At 38.5% G+C, this 13,399-nt stretch overlaps 1 protein-coding gene across 4 annotated transcripts; it reads left to right on the forward strand.

The window, feature by feature from the left end:
* Positions 1–75: 75 nt before the first annotated feature.
* UBA3 (ubiquitin like modifier activating enzyme 3) lies at positions 76–12,890 on the forward strand. 4 transcript variants are annotated; one of them, XM_056501839.1, is made up of 18 exons: positions 76–273; positions 391–432; positions 3,135–3,255; positions 4,183–4,263; positions 5,777–5,859; positions 6,397–6,477; positions 7,084–7,127; positions 7,416–7,480; positions 8,316–8,471; positions 8,590–8,692; positions 9,124–9,237; positions 10,026–10,079; positions 10,505–10,541; positions 10,621–10,702; positions 11,196–11,296; positions 11,426–11,489; positions 11,607–11,661; positions 12,114–12,890. In XM_056501839.1, the coding sequence occupies exons 1-18, from the start codon at positions 149–151 to the stop codon at positions 12,200–12,202; spliced, it is 1,497 nt and encodes a 498-aa protein (XP_056357814.1). In that variant the 5' UTR covers positions 76–148; the 3' UTR covers positions 12,203–12,890. The 4 variants fall into 4 exon arrangements, with proteins under 4 accessions (XP_056357814.1, XP_056357816.1, XP_056357815.1 ...); XM_056501841.1 differs by having other exon boundaries at positions 163–263; XM_056501842.1 differs by having other exon boundaries at positions 238–284.
* Positions 12,891–13,399: the final 509 nt, after the last annotated feature.

Here is a 13,399-nt window from a genome sequence, read left to right on the forward strand (position 1 = left end):
CTCTGTGCCCATGAGAGGCGGGCACAGGGAAATCCCTCGGGTGCGGGCAGCACGGGAGGGGGGGCTCTGTGTCAGCGATCGGGGGTGCCCGGAGGGTCCCCGCCGTGTGTCCCTGCCGGTTATCGCCACGACGGCCACGAAGGCCACCATGCCCACCGTGCCCACCACGGCCACCGCTCCCGCTGCCCTCAGCCCTCAGCCCGGGCCGCCCCGCCCCGCCCCGCGCGGGGCACTGTGGGAAGCAGAGGGAACTATGGCGGATGGTGAGGAACCGTAAGTGCCCTGTATGTGTGTGCTCGGCCGGCCCTGCCCCGGGCCCGGGGTCCCCTCTCCCTCCTCCCCGGTCTCTGTAGCGCGATACTGACCCTTCTTTTATTCTCTCTCTTTTAGGGAGAAGAAAAGAAGGAGGCTAGAGGAGCTGCTGGCGGATGGGTTAGTGCGGGGCTGCGGGCGAGCGGGGCAGGGGCAGCGCTTGCTGGGGCGGGGGTAGGTGAGGGCGAGCCGCAGCCCCGCAGGAGCTGAGGGCTGGGAGGAGCTGCGGGGCCCGCGGGAGGCAGGAGGGAAGCCCAGGAAAGGTGGCGTAGGTGGGGCAGGGCCCTTGAGCAGCCAGGACTGGAGGAGAGGAAAGTCCCGGGGAGAGGAGCAAGGGGTGGGATTGCGGGCTCGCGGCTTGGCATGGTGTGCTGAAGAGCTTGGTGACCAGAGCGGGGAAAGCTGCCTTGCCGGTCAGGGACCTGGGAGGGCCTCTAGGCTAGAAGCAGGTGACTTAAGTTTTGGCTTAAAATTAAAAATTCACACTGCAGAACAGTTGTTTCTGCACATGAAAACTCCTTAAAATCTACACACCTGCCTTAAAGGCCGTGAAAATTAATATTGAGAAATCTTTAACATCATCTGCTTCCATCCCTTAACTGCTCCGTTCCATGTGCTTGCGTCCCTCTGCCCCAGGTCACAGGCAGGCTGCCTGGGCACTGGCGGTGCATGTGTGCCGGGATGAGGGTCACAGCATTCCCTGGGCATGTGGGATGGGAGGGCTGCATGCCAAGTCCCCCAAAAGCATGGAGCTTTGGAGATGTGAAGGTGGCAGGGAAAAGTCTGAGCTTAAAGCAATGTAAGGACTGTGGTGCTCTGATATTTCAAACAAAATTTAAAAAGAAAATAACTCAAATAATAATGTTGTTGAACTCTTATACCTGGTCACAGCACAAAAAAAAAAAAAAAAAACCACAAAAAAGAAAAAAAACTGTCTCTGAAATAAAACATAAAATCTCAGGTTGAGTTACTGATGTTTTTCAGATCTCCACAATGTCCAACCCTCTAAAAATGAACTGTAGTGTAATTGCAGAAGTGAAACTAGATTTTATAATTTTTATCACTTAGGAAGGAAAATACACATCTAAACGGAAATGCTCATCTAAACAGAAAATGAGTGCTGTTGTTTAGTAGCTGTTTATAGGGACTATATAAAAAAAATAAAAAAATGTTTTTAATGTCACCAAACACACCTTCTACACTCATTTCCAGAAATGCTGAAAACTATAATATCCATATAAGCAGTTTCTGTGATGTCTGTTGACCCGTTTTATTTGCTTAAGTCAGTGCTTAATGCACCTGAAATCTGGTGTACCACAGATGAGGGTTTCTGCAGAGGGGGTGTTGTGTTTATTTACACCATTTCCCATCATGTGAAATATGTGTATTTTCACATTACTGTGAGAACTGAAGGAGATATGAAGGTGCATCTGAGGTCAAAAGACCCTTATGAATTGAAATAATTTTTGTAGGTTTTATTTAACTTCTCATGTAGCAAATAACTTCCCTCAACAGTTATTGAGGAGAGTTCAGTCTGCAGTCAAATTGTCACAGAATCCTAGAATGGTTTGGGTTGGAAGGGACCTTAAAGATCATCTCATTCCAACCCTCTGCCATGGGCAGGGACATCACACATGAATTATGATTTATTTATTCCTGCAGAGAAGTTTTTCCCTGTTACTGAAAATCTTTTGCAAAATCAGTTGCCTGTAAGTTCATTTACAGTCAGCATACCGTGTTGTCCAGGGTTTAAATTCTGTGAAGATAAAGGAACTCGCTGTAGATGTTTTCACATTTTCATTTGATTTTGAGATGAGTTAGAAGGAAGTTCTAATAAATTCTAAACATTACCAAGAGTAATTAGACAAGAACTTTTCATAGTGCTTCATAGAAGAAAACAGCTAACACTTTGTTACTCAGGATTAGCAGAGCTGTTCTATAATGAGCTTAGTTTTATATTAATATAGAACATAATCATATTTATTGAGTGGAGCTCCTCTTTATTTAATAAGGAAGTAGGTATTGATCTTATAGTAGAAAATTACTTGAGAGCTGATTTTTAACTATTCCAGTAAGTTTCTTAAAAATTTAAGTCTATGCATATGTACTATTAAAAGTGACCTGCAAATAGGGAGAAGGGTAGTGGAGTATTTGATGCAAAATTCTGCCTTGAAAAATTTAAAGGAACATAACTGCAAACATTTATATTTTTTCAAGTGAGACTGTTACTGCAGACAGGCTCGGAGATGCCTGAAAAATGGGGAAGTTCTAATTTCATGGTACCACTTGAGGGTGACGAACATTCAGGGTTCATGTCTTTTAAAAATATTTGTCTAAATAAACTACCCTGAATATTCAGAGGATGATGTTGGGGCATGTTACTGTAATTCATTCAGAGCCTCACAACTGCAGTTACAGACTGATGAGTCTGTCAAAAAAAGATACAAGACTTGACTGATGAAAAACCATCACCCTCAAAATCTAGAGGAACAAGCTCTTTTTCTGTGTCCTCTTCAAATCTGAGGGAAATAAAAGTAGTAAGACTAGACCCTTTTTTCACTGCAGGTCAACTTTTACTAGTAACAGTTAAATCAGTGGATTTATTAAAATGCCTGGGTTGTTTTTCCTCTCTGTGCATATTTATATTATTGCTTTCTAGATCCACAAATAAAATCCACTCCTGCAAATGCTCATGTGCATATGAAGAATATGCAGATGCATTTGTATGAATGGTCAATAATTAAGGTGTGCTTTGTGTAGAAAGTTGGAGGTGTGGCTTTTCCTGTCTGATTTTGCAGCTGAATTTACTGTGTTCTGTGCAGAATGGCTGTTGATGGTGGGTGTGGGGACTCTGGAGACTGGGAAGGTCGCTGGAACCATGTAAAGAAGTTCCTCGAGCGATCTGGACCATTCACACATCCCGATTTCGAGCCAGGCACTCAAGTGAGAAAGACTTCATTTCAATCAAATATTTGTAGAGTGTGTTGCAATTAATGTAAACAGGTTCATTAATTGACCACCAGCAATGTGTGAGTACTAAAGCTGCATGAAAAGCTTGTGTTTTAATCAATTGATCATTGTGGTCCTAGGAGAAGATGTGTACTTTTCATAAGTTTGTATTTTTAAGTTGTACCCTGTCAACTTCAAGCTCACTGTCATCATATATAAATACATAGTAATGTATGAATTATGCTGGTTTTGAGTTTCACATGAAAAATAGCAGCATTTATATCTCCATTTTAAAGTAATTTGATACAGTGAGGAATTTATTGTACTTAAGGAAGAAATTAGTGTTAATATGAGTACTTTGAGAACTGAATAGGATGTGTAGTAGGGTAGACTGTTTTAAGTATTTCTTCTGCTTTTCTTCTTTTGTTGTACATTTTGTTTCAGAACTTATGGTTGAAAGTATTTTTCTGTTATCTTTTTAATGTACTGTTCCATTATTTACTAGTTGGAGACAAGTCACAGAAAGCAATTATATACTTAACATTTTCAGTTCTTTCTGTTCAGCAACACTTTCTATCTGTTTAGATTTATTTTGTATTATATATCAGTGAAATATTTGAAGAAGGAAAGCATTATCACCTTAAACCAAATAATAATGAGTGGACCTTGCTATTTTCATAGTCAAAAGGATTATAAAAGTAATATACTAATATCAGCAAAGGTCTTGATTCTCTCTAAGTGAGGATATGGGAACTGCATGAAGTCAACAACTGATTAAAGTCTGATATGTAATTACTCCTGCAAGTGCGAAGTTGCTTTATCTGTAACTCACTAGGCACTGAAAATTTATGGTAACATGTTTGTAAGGGTTATGAAACAAAGGAAAAATTGTACTAATTTTTTGGTTTATGTTTTCTGCAGGCTCTTGATTTTTTATTAAGCACATGTAAAGTACTAGTTATTGGAGCAGGAGGATTAGGATGTGAACTCCTGAAAAACCTGGTAATTACTCTGTTTTAACCCTTTTTTTAGAATCTTCTCTGTTTCTTTTTCTTTTTTTCCTTGACAAAACTATCTTTTTCAGTTTACTAATTTTGCAGTTTTGGTTGTATGCAGTTACTAGAATTTTAAGTTCTAATCAACATGTGTAAAATACATGTTGATACAGACAATAAAGATGAAGAATGTACTTGAAAGGTGGTATTTTCATATGTTGCATGTTATTTATTCAGCTATCTCAAAGCTTGTCTGGAGGTACAACAGGCTGCTTTGTATGAAGAGTAGCCAAAAGTTCATGTGCAGCCTTAGTGATTCTCCCTAATTGCCAGAACTGGGGAAATGAAGTGAACTTCATGAGCAAATCATGCTCCTAATGCTACAAGGAAGCGTGGTTTCAAATGCAAGAGTTTAATTACCCTTTTATTGTGGTTTTTATCCTCACAAGCACTCATATTTATCTCAGTGTACCACTGTTATGAACCATTTGAGTTTGGTAGTTTGGACTATTACTCTACTTCCCCATATTTCTATTTAAGAACAGGGATTTCTGTGCATCCCTTGTTATGCATGGAATAGCTCTGTTCAGATAGCGTAAAGGAAAAAGTTTCAAAATCTTTATGTATAAACAGATGGAGTCTTAAAGGAAAAAACATTCTGTATATGATTCAAATTTTTTAGTCACTTCAGGACATCACAACTCCTTTATTTTCTCTAAACCCTGTGTTTTACAGTATTTGTTTCCCTTTAACTGCAGTTCACATTGTTTCTTTGTGTGTGACTGATGTTACTACTTTATCAGATCAGACCCACAATACAGTTTTAAGGCAATTTTACTATAAAGTTATTTCCCAGATGTATTGATGGCCTGCATGCAAATGGAGACAAGGCAGAGCTTCTGTCAGAGGTTTAGTGTGTTCTTAGGGAGGTGATTTTTGTGTTTGCCACCTCCTTCAGCATTGAATGCCATGAGGAATGCTGCCTTGTTTTGAACTGTGATATCTGGGTCAATATGCCAGACTCTTTTGTGCCAACTGTGAAAATGGTCAATGTCTCAAACCTTAAAAGGAATTTGAAAAAAGCCTTTTAAAGGAATTTTGTTTTTTCTAGTCCTGCCAAGCATGGAAGTGCTCATGGTATTTGTTTAAATTCTGTGCTCTTTATTCCCAGTGGACCCTTTTGATTTACTCTAGCCACGAAGGAATAGTGCAGCTTCCCCTTATAGATCAGCCTATTGTTGGCTTCCCTGTGTTAGCATTAGGTAGGCCAAAGCAATATTGCCTTCAGGAAAGCATTGTCTTTGTGTGAAAGTTATTAATTCCATCTGTCTAAATACCAGCATTAGCAGCCCCACAAAACCCCTTTGAACAGAGAATGACCATGTACCTGTCTGCACAGGCAATGAGGAGCAAATACATTTGTTCCTCCAAAGGTTGCTGTTTTGGCATGAGGAGGGAATTCTGGAGCTTTGTGTGCATTTAATTTCCTGTTAAATGAAGCTGACTTTCTCTTTTCCCAGGCACTGTCTGGCTTCAGACAGATCCATGTTATTGACATGGATACTATAGATGTTTCTAACCTTAATCGACAGTTTTTGTTTCGGTGAGTGATACTTTATATTTCCACAGTTTAACTTCTGGGGTTTTTTAAATGTACCTAAATAAATATGTTAATACATTCATTATTTTGGTTGGACAAGAGGTCATTAAAGATTGCTGGACCTTCATGTCACAATAGTACTCAGAATTAACTAAATATTTCTTCTTGTTTTGGGATCTGTGGCATGAAGAAAATCAATTTATGTTCCTTGCCATTCCAGTACAGCTAATGACTGCTGGAAAAGGTGACACCAAGGAATAAATGCACACAGACTGAGATCTCAGATTTTCTGGTACCTTTTTCATCCAAGTACAGTGAAAAATCATGAGATCTTTTTTGGTGCTGATAACTGTAGTTAATTCTGAGGCTCTCAGATCTTTACAGGGATCATGGAATGGTTTGGGTTGGATGCCTTAATATTATCCAATTAAATAAATGATCCTAAAGTAACAATTAGCCACTTAATTTAATATTGCAATAGATATTGGAAAGATGAAATCTGATAAAATAAAGCATTTGGAATTGCTTGGTTTTTCCCAGACCGAAGGATGTGGGGCGACCAAAAGCAGAAGTTGCAGCAGAATTCCTGAACAGTCGCATTCCCGACTGTGCTGTTGTACCGTATCCTTTCACAGGGAAGCCCTGAAGGCTTCAATATCCTAGAAAACTCTGGAGGTGGTAAGAGTATCTAAAGTATTTTGCTGCCATTCTGTTTCTCATACAATAAAGAACACTTTCATTCAGCTGGTGAGTTTCAGAATTCTTTCTCTATGCCATTAGCATATAGGGAATCTGCATGGGAAAGGCTCAGAAATTATTTTGTATTTTTCCACTGAGTCTTTTTATTTGGCTGCAATATTGTAATTTTCACTGAGATACTGGAATTATTCACCAGAGAGCTTTGAGTAAGCACTGGTAGGAGGCATTGCTTTATAAACATAGAGCAGCACTTAATGGTTAAGAACTTTGTGAGAGCACATATTTTGAGCTTCCTAAATATTTCACCTGCTGAACTTTGCCATTTAGGAGTATTCCATTGTGCCCTTTACTAGTTTTGTGAGATGTTACAGCTTCAGCTTTGGGAATTTCATCTCAGATCACATAGTTTTTTTGAAGGTTTTATATAGAATTACAGTAATAAATTAGATAATATTTTGGCTTTAGGTTAGCAAATAGAAAACAGTAAACTTAACTATAAATATATTCCTTTACTGGTCTTGAATTCAGATATTTTAAAAAGATTCAGGACATGGATGAAAGCTTCTATCGACGTAAGTGGAATTTGTTTGCCTGACAAACACTCATTGGTGCTTTAGGGGGGACCCTCACAGATGTTGCTGCTCACTGCTTTTCCTGGTAGTTTGCTTTGCTTTGCTTGCTTGGTCTTCCACAGTATACTGGAAATAACACGTAGTCAAAATTTAAATACATCTGTGATACAGGTAATCTAGGGGAGATAGCTAAGCTTCAGTCACTGTCCCTGTTATGGACAGAATGCTTTGCTTGTCTTAGGAAGTCTGCATTAATATAGATTTTCAATAATGTTTTTTTCTCCCTAGAGTTCCATATTATTGTTTGTGGGCTGGACTCTATAATTGCAAGAAGATGGATAAATGGCATGCTGGTAAAGTTTTCAATTTTCTTAATGCCTGATTATTGCTTGAGTTTAGATGACTAAAACTAAACATACTTGTGTAGAATGTGTCATGGAAATGAATGAGGGCTGTTGAAACTCACAGCTTTCTGCAGCTATTTCTGTTTTCTTTCTGTGAGCAGGATGAAATGCAGGCTGTCTTACCTGCCCTTCTCTTGAGGGGTGTTAGCCAACATTGGTGCAGTGCCCTGCAGGGATAATTTCAAAGTTAGGTTACATTGCTTGTGGTGTTCTGCAGTCAGTTTTTGAAAATCACAAAAGAAAGCTCCAGAGCTGCTCTGGGTGCTCTCACTGTGAATTTTTTCTTCATTAGCCAAACAGTATTTATCATGCTGCAGCTTGTAAATGCCATTATTTGGAGCTCCACTGTTACAGAATTCAGTGACCAGAAAGCTGGTAGCTTTATCATTGTGAATTTGTTTATAGAACAATGATCTGGACTATCTACCTGTATTAAAAAAAAGAAAAAGACAAAAGCAAAACAACCAATCAAGAATGAAACCTTCAACCAACCAACGAACCAACCAACCATCCATTTGTTCTGATGAACTATAAGAACATGTATAGCAAATAATAGCATTTATAAGGGGAATAAGGGGAGGAGGTAGAAGGTGAAGGTGGTTGATAAAGTTTTGTGCACTGACAAACAAGTGTTTTATATACCCTTAAAATAAACTGTATATTAAGCACTCAATAGTTGGATGTACATTTAAGATTAAAATGTTAGGATTTTTTTCTTGCTGCAACTTGTTTAAAAACGCAAACCAAACACAACCCAATACCCCGCTCCCCCTTTATTTGTTAGATGTCATTTTTGCATTATGAAGATGGTGTCCTGGATCCAAGTTCCATCATACCTCTAATAGATGGAGGGACAGAAGGTTTCAAAGGAAATGTTCGTGTGATTATTCCTGGTATGACAGCATGTGTTGAGTGCACACTTGCACTTTACCCACCACAGGTAATTCAGCCAGTGAAATTGCCATTTTTTCATATTCCTCTGCTTTGCTGATTTCTTTTCTTAGTACTATACCTAATGTATCATGCTTTCTTCTGGTTTTCCTCCCCTGACCAACCAGGTCAATTTTCCCATGTGCACCATTGCATCCATGCCCAGACTGCCAGAGCATTGCATTGAGTATGTCAGGATATTGCAGTGGCCAAAGGAACAGCCTTTTGGAGGTAATTAATGTGTTGTACTGGTGCTAAGTGAACATTTTTCCTTTTAATTAACTTGAGTGTATGCTCTTAATAAATCCCGCCTCTTAACCTCGTGTGGTTCATATTGAGTCTAAGCCTCCTCTGAGCTGGAGGTGAATTTTATCTTCTTGAACTCACTCTCTAGGTCCATATTTTCTCATGTTTCTCACACTGCACAGTGTCTTTCCTGAATTAAAATGTAACCTGTAACAGCTCTGTAAATTGTGCAGTGATGATAGTTTGTGTATAGGATGTGTTAAAACTAAAGATGTTTGTAAAAATAATACTTTGGTTATTTAAAATGTCAAGTTTCAAGTTTTAAATTAAAACTGGTGGGTTTTTTAGACAAAAAGAATACTGTATTTCTGGAGAACTTTTATAATTGCAATTTTCCTGTAAATTCTTTACTGTAGAAGGTATTGCACTGGATGGAGATGACCCTGAACATATACAGTGGATTTACCAGAAGTCTTTAGAAAGAGCATCACAATTTAATATTAAAGGTGTTACCTACAGACTCACCCAAGGTAAGAGGATGGCATTTCACCAAGTTGTGGCATTTCCACCTAGGCTGGATTGGCATTCTTTGTGTTTGTTATGACTAAGCTGGCAGCTGTGCTGAGATAGTTCTCAGCCTTAAATCAGAAACAAGCAGCTCGTTTCCTGTGCCAGCATAAATATTTTTATGACAAATCAGATGTTCGGGCATTCGTGATGAATCAGAGGAACTTACTGAGATAAAACTGAACGTTCTTTTAGCTATTTTATTTTTAACTTGGAGCAGCTCCAGAGTGCACATTACACAGTGACCACTCTTGCTGGGCCGAAGAGTAGAAACAAAAGGACTTGATTGTCTTTTTTAGCAATAGCAACATTTTGTGCCAGTTCACGCTGGTTAAGTCTATAGCATCTGTTCCTCTCTGCTGTCCCTGCCTCTGTTCACATGCAGGTGCTGTATGCTGACACTCATTTAATCACATTTTAAACCTCAACTGTCTTTCCTTTATGCATTTCTTCAGTTAAACAGAAATAGAACAGAGATCTAATTTCCAGTGCTAAATACAGAATACTTGCTTTCAGTTTGTTCAATAGTTCTCTTTGATACTTGCTTTTTTTCAATGTGCTTTATTCATTCCTGAAATAAAGGGCTCAAGTAATGCAGCAGCATGCCATTATATCTGTTTGTTAGAGAAATTTCTGGACACTTTAAAGTGTTCTTTAGAGTACTTTTGGACATTTTAAATTATTCTATCTAGAAGTAGTCTCTCAATGGAGTTTCTTGGAAAACCCAGAGCTGTATGTTTTGTTTTTACAGGGGTGGTTAAACGAATTATTCCAGCAGTAGCTTCTACAAATGCAGTAATTGCAGGTATGCTGAAAGAACTCATTTCACTTCTGCTTTACTGACTTGAGAGTTTTGTGGGGCAACAATTTGGAATTGACAATGTGGAGAGAATAATAGTAATTTTTAAATGTCTCTGATTTATACTTACAGTCTCATTTCTGTTTTCCTTAGAGAAACTGTATATGACTGGATAAATGCTATGACTCTGGGAGAGAGCAAAAGCATTTATGACTGGGGAGAAAAATTGAAAATCACAGTACATAGGCTTGACATAGTCTCAGATTAGTGCCAAATCTATGGTGTTAATGTACAGAACTACCAGCTGCCTTCAGATGTTTACTTTTCTCTTCGTAGACCGTTATACTTCATTGTTTTTGTCACTTTGGTACAACTGTGTGATGTTTGCCTGTCTGGTAGAGCTAGGTAACAATTTTTTTTTCTCATTCCAGCTGTTTGCGCCACGGAAGTTTTTAAAATAGCCACAAGGTATTTAATTTCTTATTAATAACAGACATGGTTTCCAGCAGACGGCCATGTATCAACACTGACATATTTGTCATTACAGTGCATATGTTCCTCTTAACAACTACTTGGTGTTCAATGATGTGGATGGATTATATACATACAGTTTTGAAGCTGAAAGAAAGGTTAGTGCTGTTAAAGGCTTGAAGAATTTTTTCCTTGATTTGTATTTATGCACTTTGTGTGTGTTTCTGAACCTCAGTATTGAATCAGTTCGCCCTAGCACTGAATATTTCTGAAGTTTAAAAAGTGGAAACTACAGCTTTAATGGTCTGCTGCTTCTGCAGAGTAGAACTACAAAATAAGATCCTCAAACCTAAGATGACTCATGGGCAGATCTTCTCAAAAAGAGGTGATGGCAAAAACTGATCTGAAAGTTTAGAGTACTGGATTTTGTCACATGAAATTTGTTATTCCTAAATACTTAAGTGCTGTTGGGAGTCAGTCAGTGACAGACTTCAGAAGGAAATTAATTTTATCATTAATATTTGCAACTATTAATATTTCTAGAGCTAAAACTTTAAAAAAAACACAACATAAACGCTCTTGAGACCTTACTAGCAGCATTTTTAAAATCATCTTTAACATAATGTGTATCCTTGTCCTGTTTTGTGGTAGGAGAACTGTCCAGCCTGCAGCCAGCTTCCCCAAAACATAGAGATTTCCCCATCAGCTAAATTGCAGGAGATCCTGGATTACTTGACAAATAATGCTTCATTGTAAGTTGCAACCATTCTAAATAATTTGATAATTTGTTAGTTTAGTGCTTTAAAAAGGTAATTTCTAAATGTATTTTTAACCTGATTGCCTTGTTTGTGTTTTGTTTGTTTTAAAATGTTTATATATAGGCAGATGAAATCTCCTGCAATCACAGCAACTATGTATGGAGGAAATAAAACACTTTATTTACAGGTAATCTGAATAAACATAATTGACTTTAATATTCTGAATTTACTTAAATTTACTGAATTTGAAAAAAAAAACCCAAACAACCAAATTGGCCTTTTTTTTTTTTTTTTTAATTTGCAGACTGTAGCTTCAATTGAAGAACGAACAAGGCCAAATCTTTCCAAGACACTAAAAGGTATCATGGAGCTGTCAGATGTAGATTTTCAAGTTAGAGGAAGTCAGTTTCACTCCTCTATGTGGATATTTACCTTTATCTTGCATTATGCAGTAGAATGTGCTTCACTGTCCTTTTACATTAAATACACATTCAATTTCAGTTTCACGTTTCTCAGGTGCATGAGTTGTTTAAAGGTGAAGTGCAGGCAGATGCACAGAACATTGCAGCAAAGCAACAAAATAACTGCTGTAAATTTAAGCATACTTCTGTAGAGTTTTATATATATTTCCCAACAAGGTTTGTTTCCTGGTTAAATTGGATTAATATTAATTTAGCCAGTGAGCTGTTCGCAGCTTTATTTAATCATATTTACAGTTTGTGGGAATAGCATTTCTAATTTTTTGGGGCTGCTTGAAAAGGCAAAGCACATGGGTTTAATTAAATTAATTAAGCTTTTCTTTCTGTTTCAGAACTGGGGCTTGTGGATGGCCAGGAACTTGCAGTTGCTGATGTTACTACACCACAGACTATGTTGTTCAAGCTTCACTTTACCACTTAATTTATTCATAAGTAAAGTGCAAATACAGCAAGAGAAATTTGTGCCCACCTTATAAAACAAACATACTCTGTGGGTGTTCAAGCAGCCTGAAATGTTCCTGTTAGTGCCAGCATGGTTGGAGGTTAGGAAATCTAAATGAATCACCATATTTCAGAATTGTACGTAGAAGCCAATATTTGGTGGATTATATTTGTATAAATGCTTATTCATGTACAGACCTCTGATGTATAGAAATACACTTTTCTCTGGTTTTGTTGTCAAAATGTTCATGCTAATGTACTTTCAAATATATGGAACTTTAAGGTGGCCAAAAGTCTTGTTTTCAACGTGTGTGCACACATATATGCAAAGAAAAGATGTTTTTAAAAGGAATCAAAACAATCTGGTTTGAAGTTGTAGCACTCCTGAGACTTACTGAGTCACCTTAAACCAAAGGAGGCAGTAGATTAAAATGAGCATTTCCCTCTTATTTGGTATTGACTTGATCAATTTTATAGAAGGTGTTAAATATGAAAGAGATGGCTTTGTTTACAAGAAACACAACAGGAGAATATGATCAGCTGTACATGAAAATACAGATTTGTCTCCTCACTGTCCCCAAGCAGCTGCCGTTCACAGCATTGCAAGATTATGTTCAAATATCATTGGTGCTGTTAAGGTATTTATTAATAAAAAAATCAGAAAGACACCTGAGTTTGTGGCTTTTCTGTGGACATTGAAGAGCATTTATAACCTCCATTACAAAACCTGGGGCCTCATTTGGCTGTTTTAGTCAGACTTAAACAATGTCCGGTGCCACAACCTGAATTCTAGTTTAGTGTGTTAGCTGTGTTTGAAGCTTACAGTTTTTAAACTATGAACTGCATATTTTAAAAGGACAAAGAGTAGTGGGTGCAAATTGAACGAGGGGGGGGGATAAGACAAAGAGTAGTGGGTACAAATTGGGAAAGGGGAAATTCATGCTAGATACTCGGAAGAAATACTTTCCTATGAAGGTAGTGAGGGGCTGGCAGAGGTTGCCCAGAGAAGCTGTGGCTGCCCCAGCCCTGGCAGTGTTCCAGGCCAGTTCGGACGGGGCTTGCAGCGGGAGGTACCTGTTCCCATGGCAGGGCCCGGCACCGGACGCTCTCTAAACTCCATTCTCCCGTCGAGCTGGAGCGTTCCCCGCTCCGGGGTGCTGGGAGGGCGGGCGCGGTG

This window comes from Oenanthe melanoleuca, chromosome 12, assembly GCF_029582105.1.
Source record: "Oenanthe melanoleuca isolate GR-GAL-2019-014 chromosome 12, OMel1.0, whole genome shotgun sequence".
NCBI lineage: Eukaryota > Metazoa > Chordata > Aves > Passeriformes > Muscicapidae > Oenanthe > Oenanthe melanoleuca.

Excerpts from the sequence above, each read along its gene's own strand:
- UBA3 (XM_056501839.1), top strand. The coding sequence starts at position 149 with ATGCCCACCGTGCCCACCACGGCCACCGCTCCCGCTGCCCTCAGCCCT. Across the intron at positions 3,256-4,182 it reads ATTTCGAGCCAGGCACTCAA|GCTCTTGATTTTTTATTAAG; the intron begins GTGAGAAAGACT and ends TGTTTTCTGCAG. Across the intron at positions 10,703-11,195 it reads GTTTTGAAGCTGAAAGAAAG|GAGAACTGTCCAGCCTGCAG; the intron begins GTTAGTGCTGTT and ends GTTTTGTGGTAG.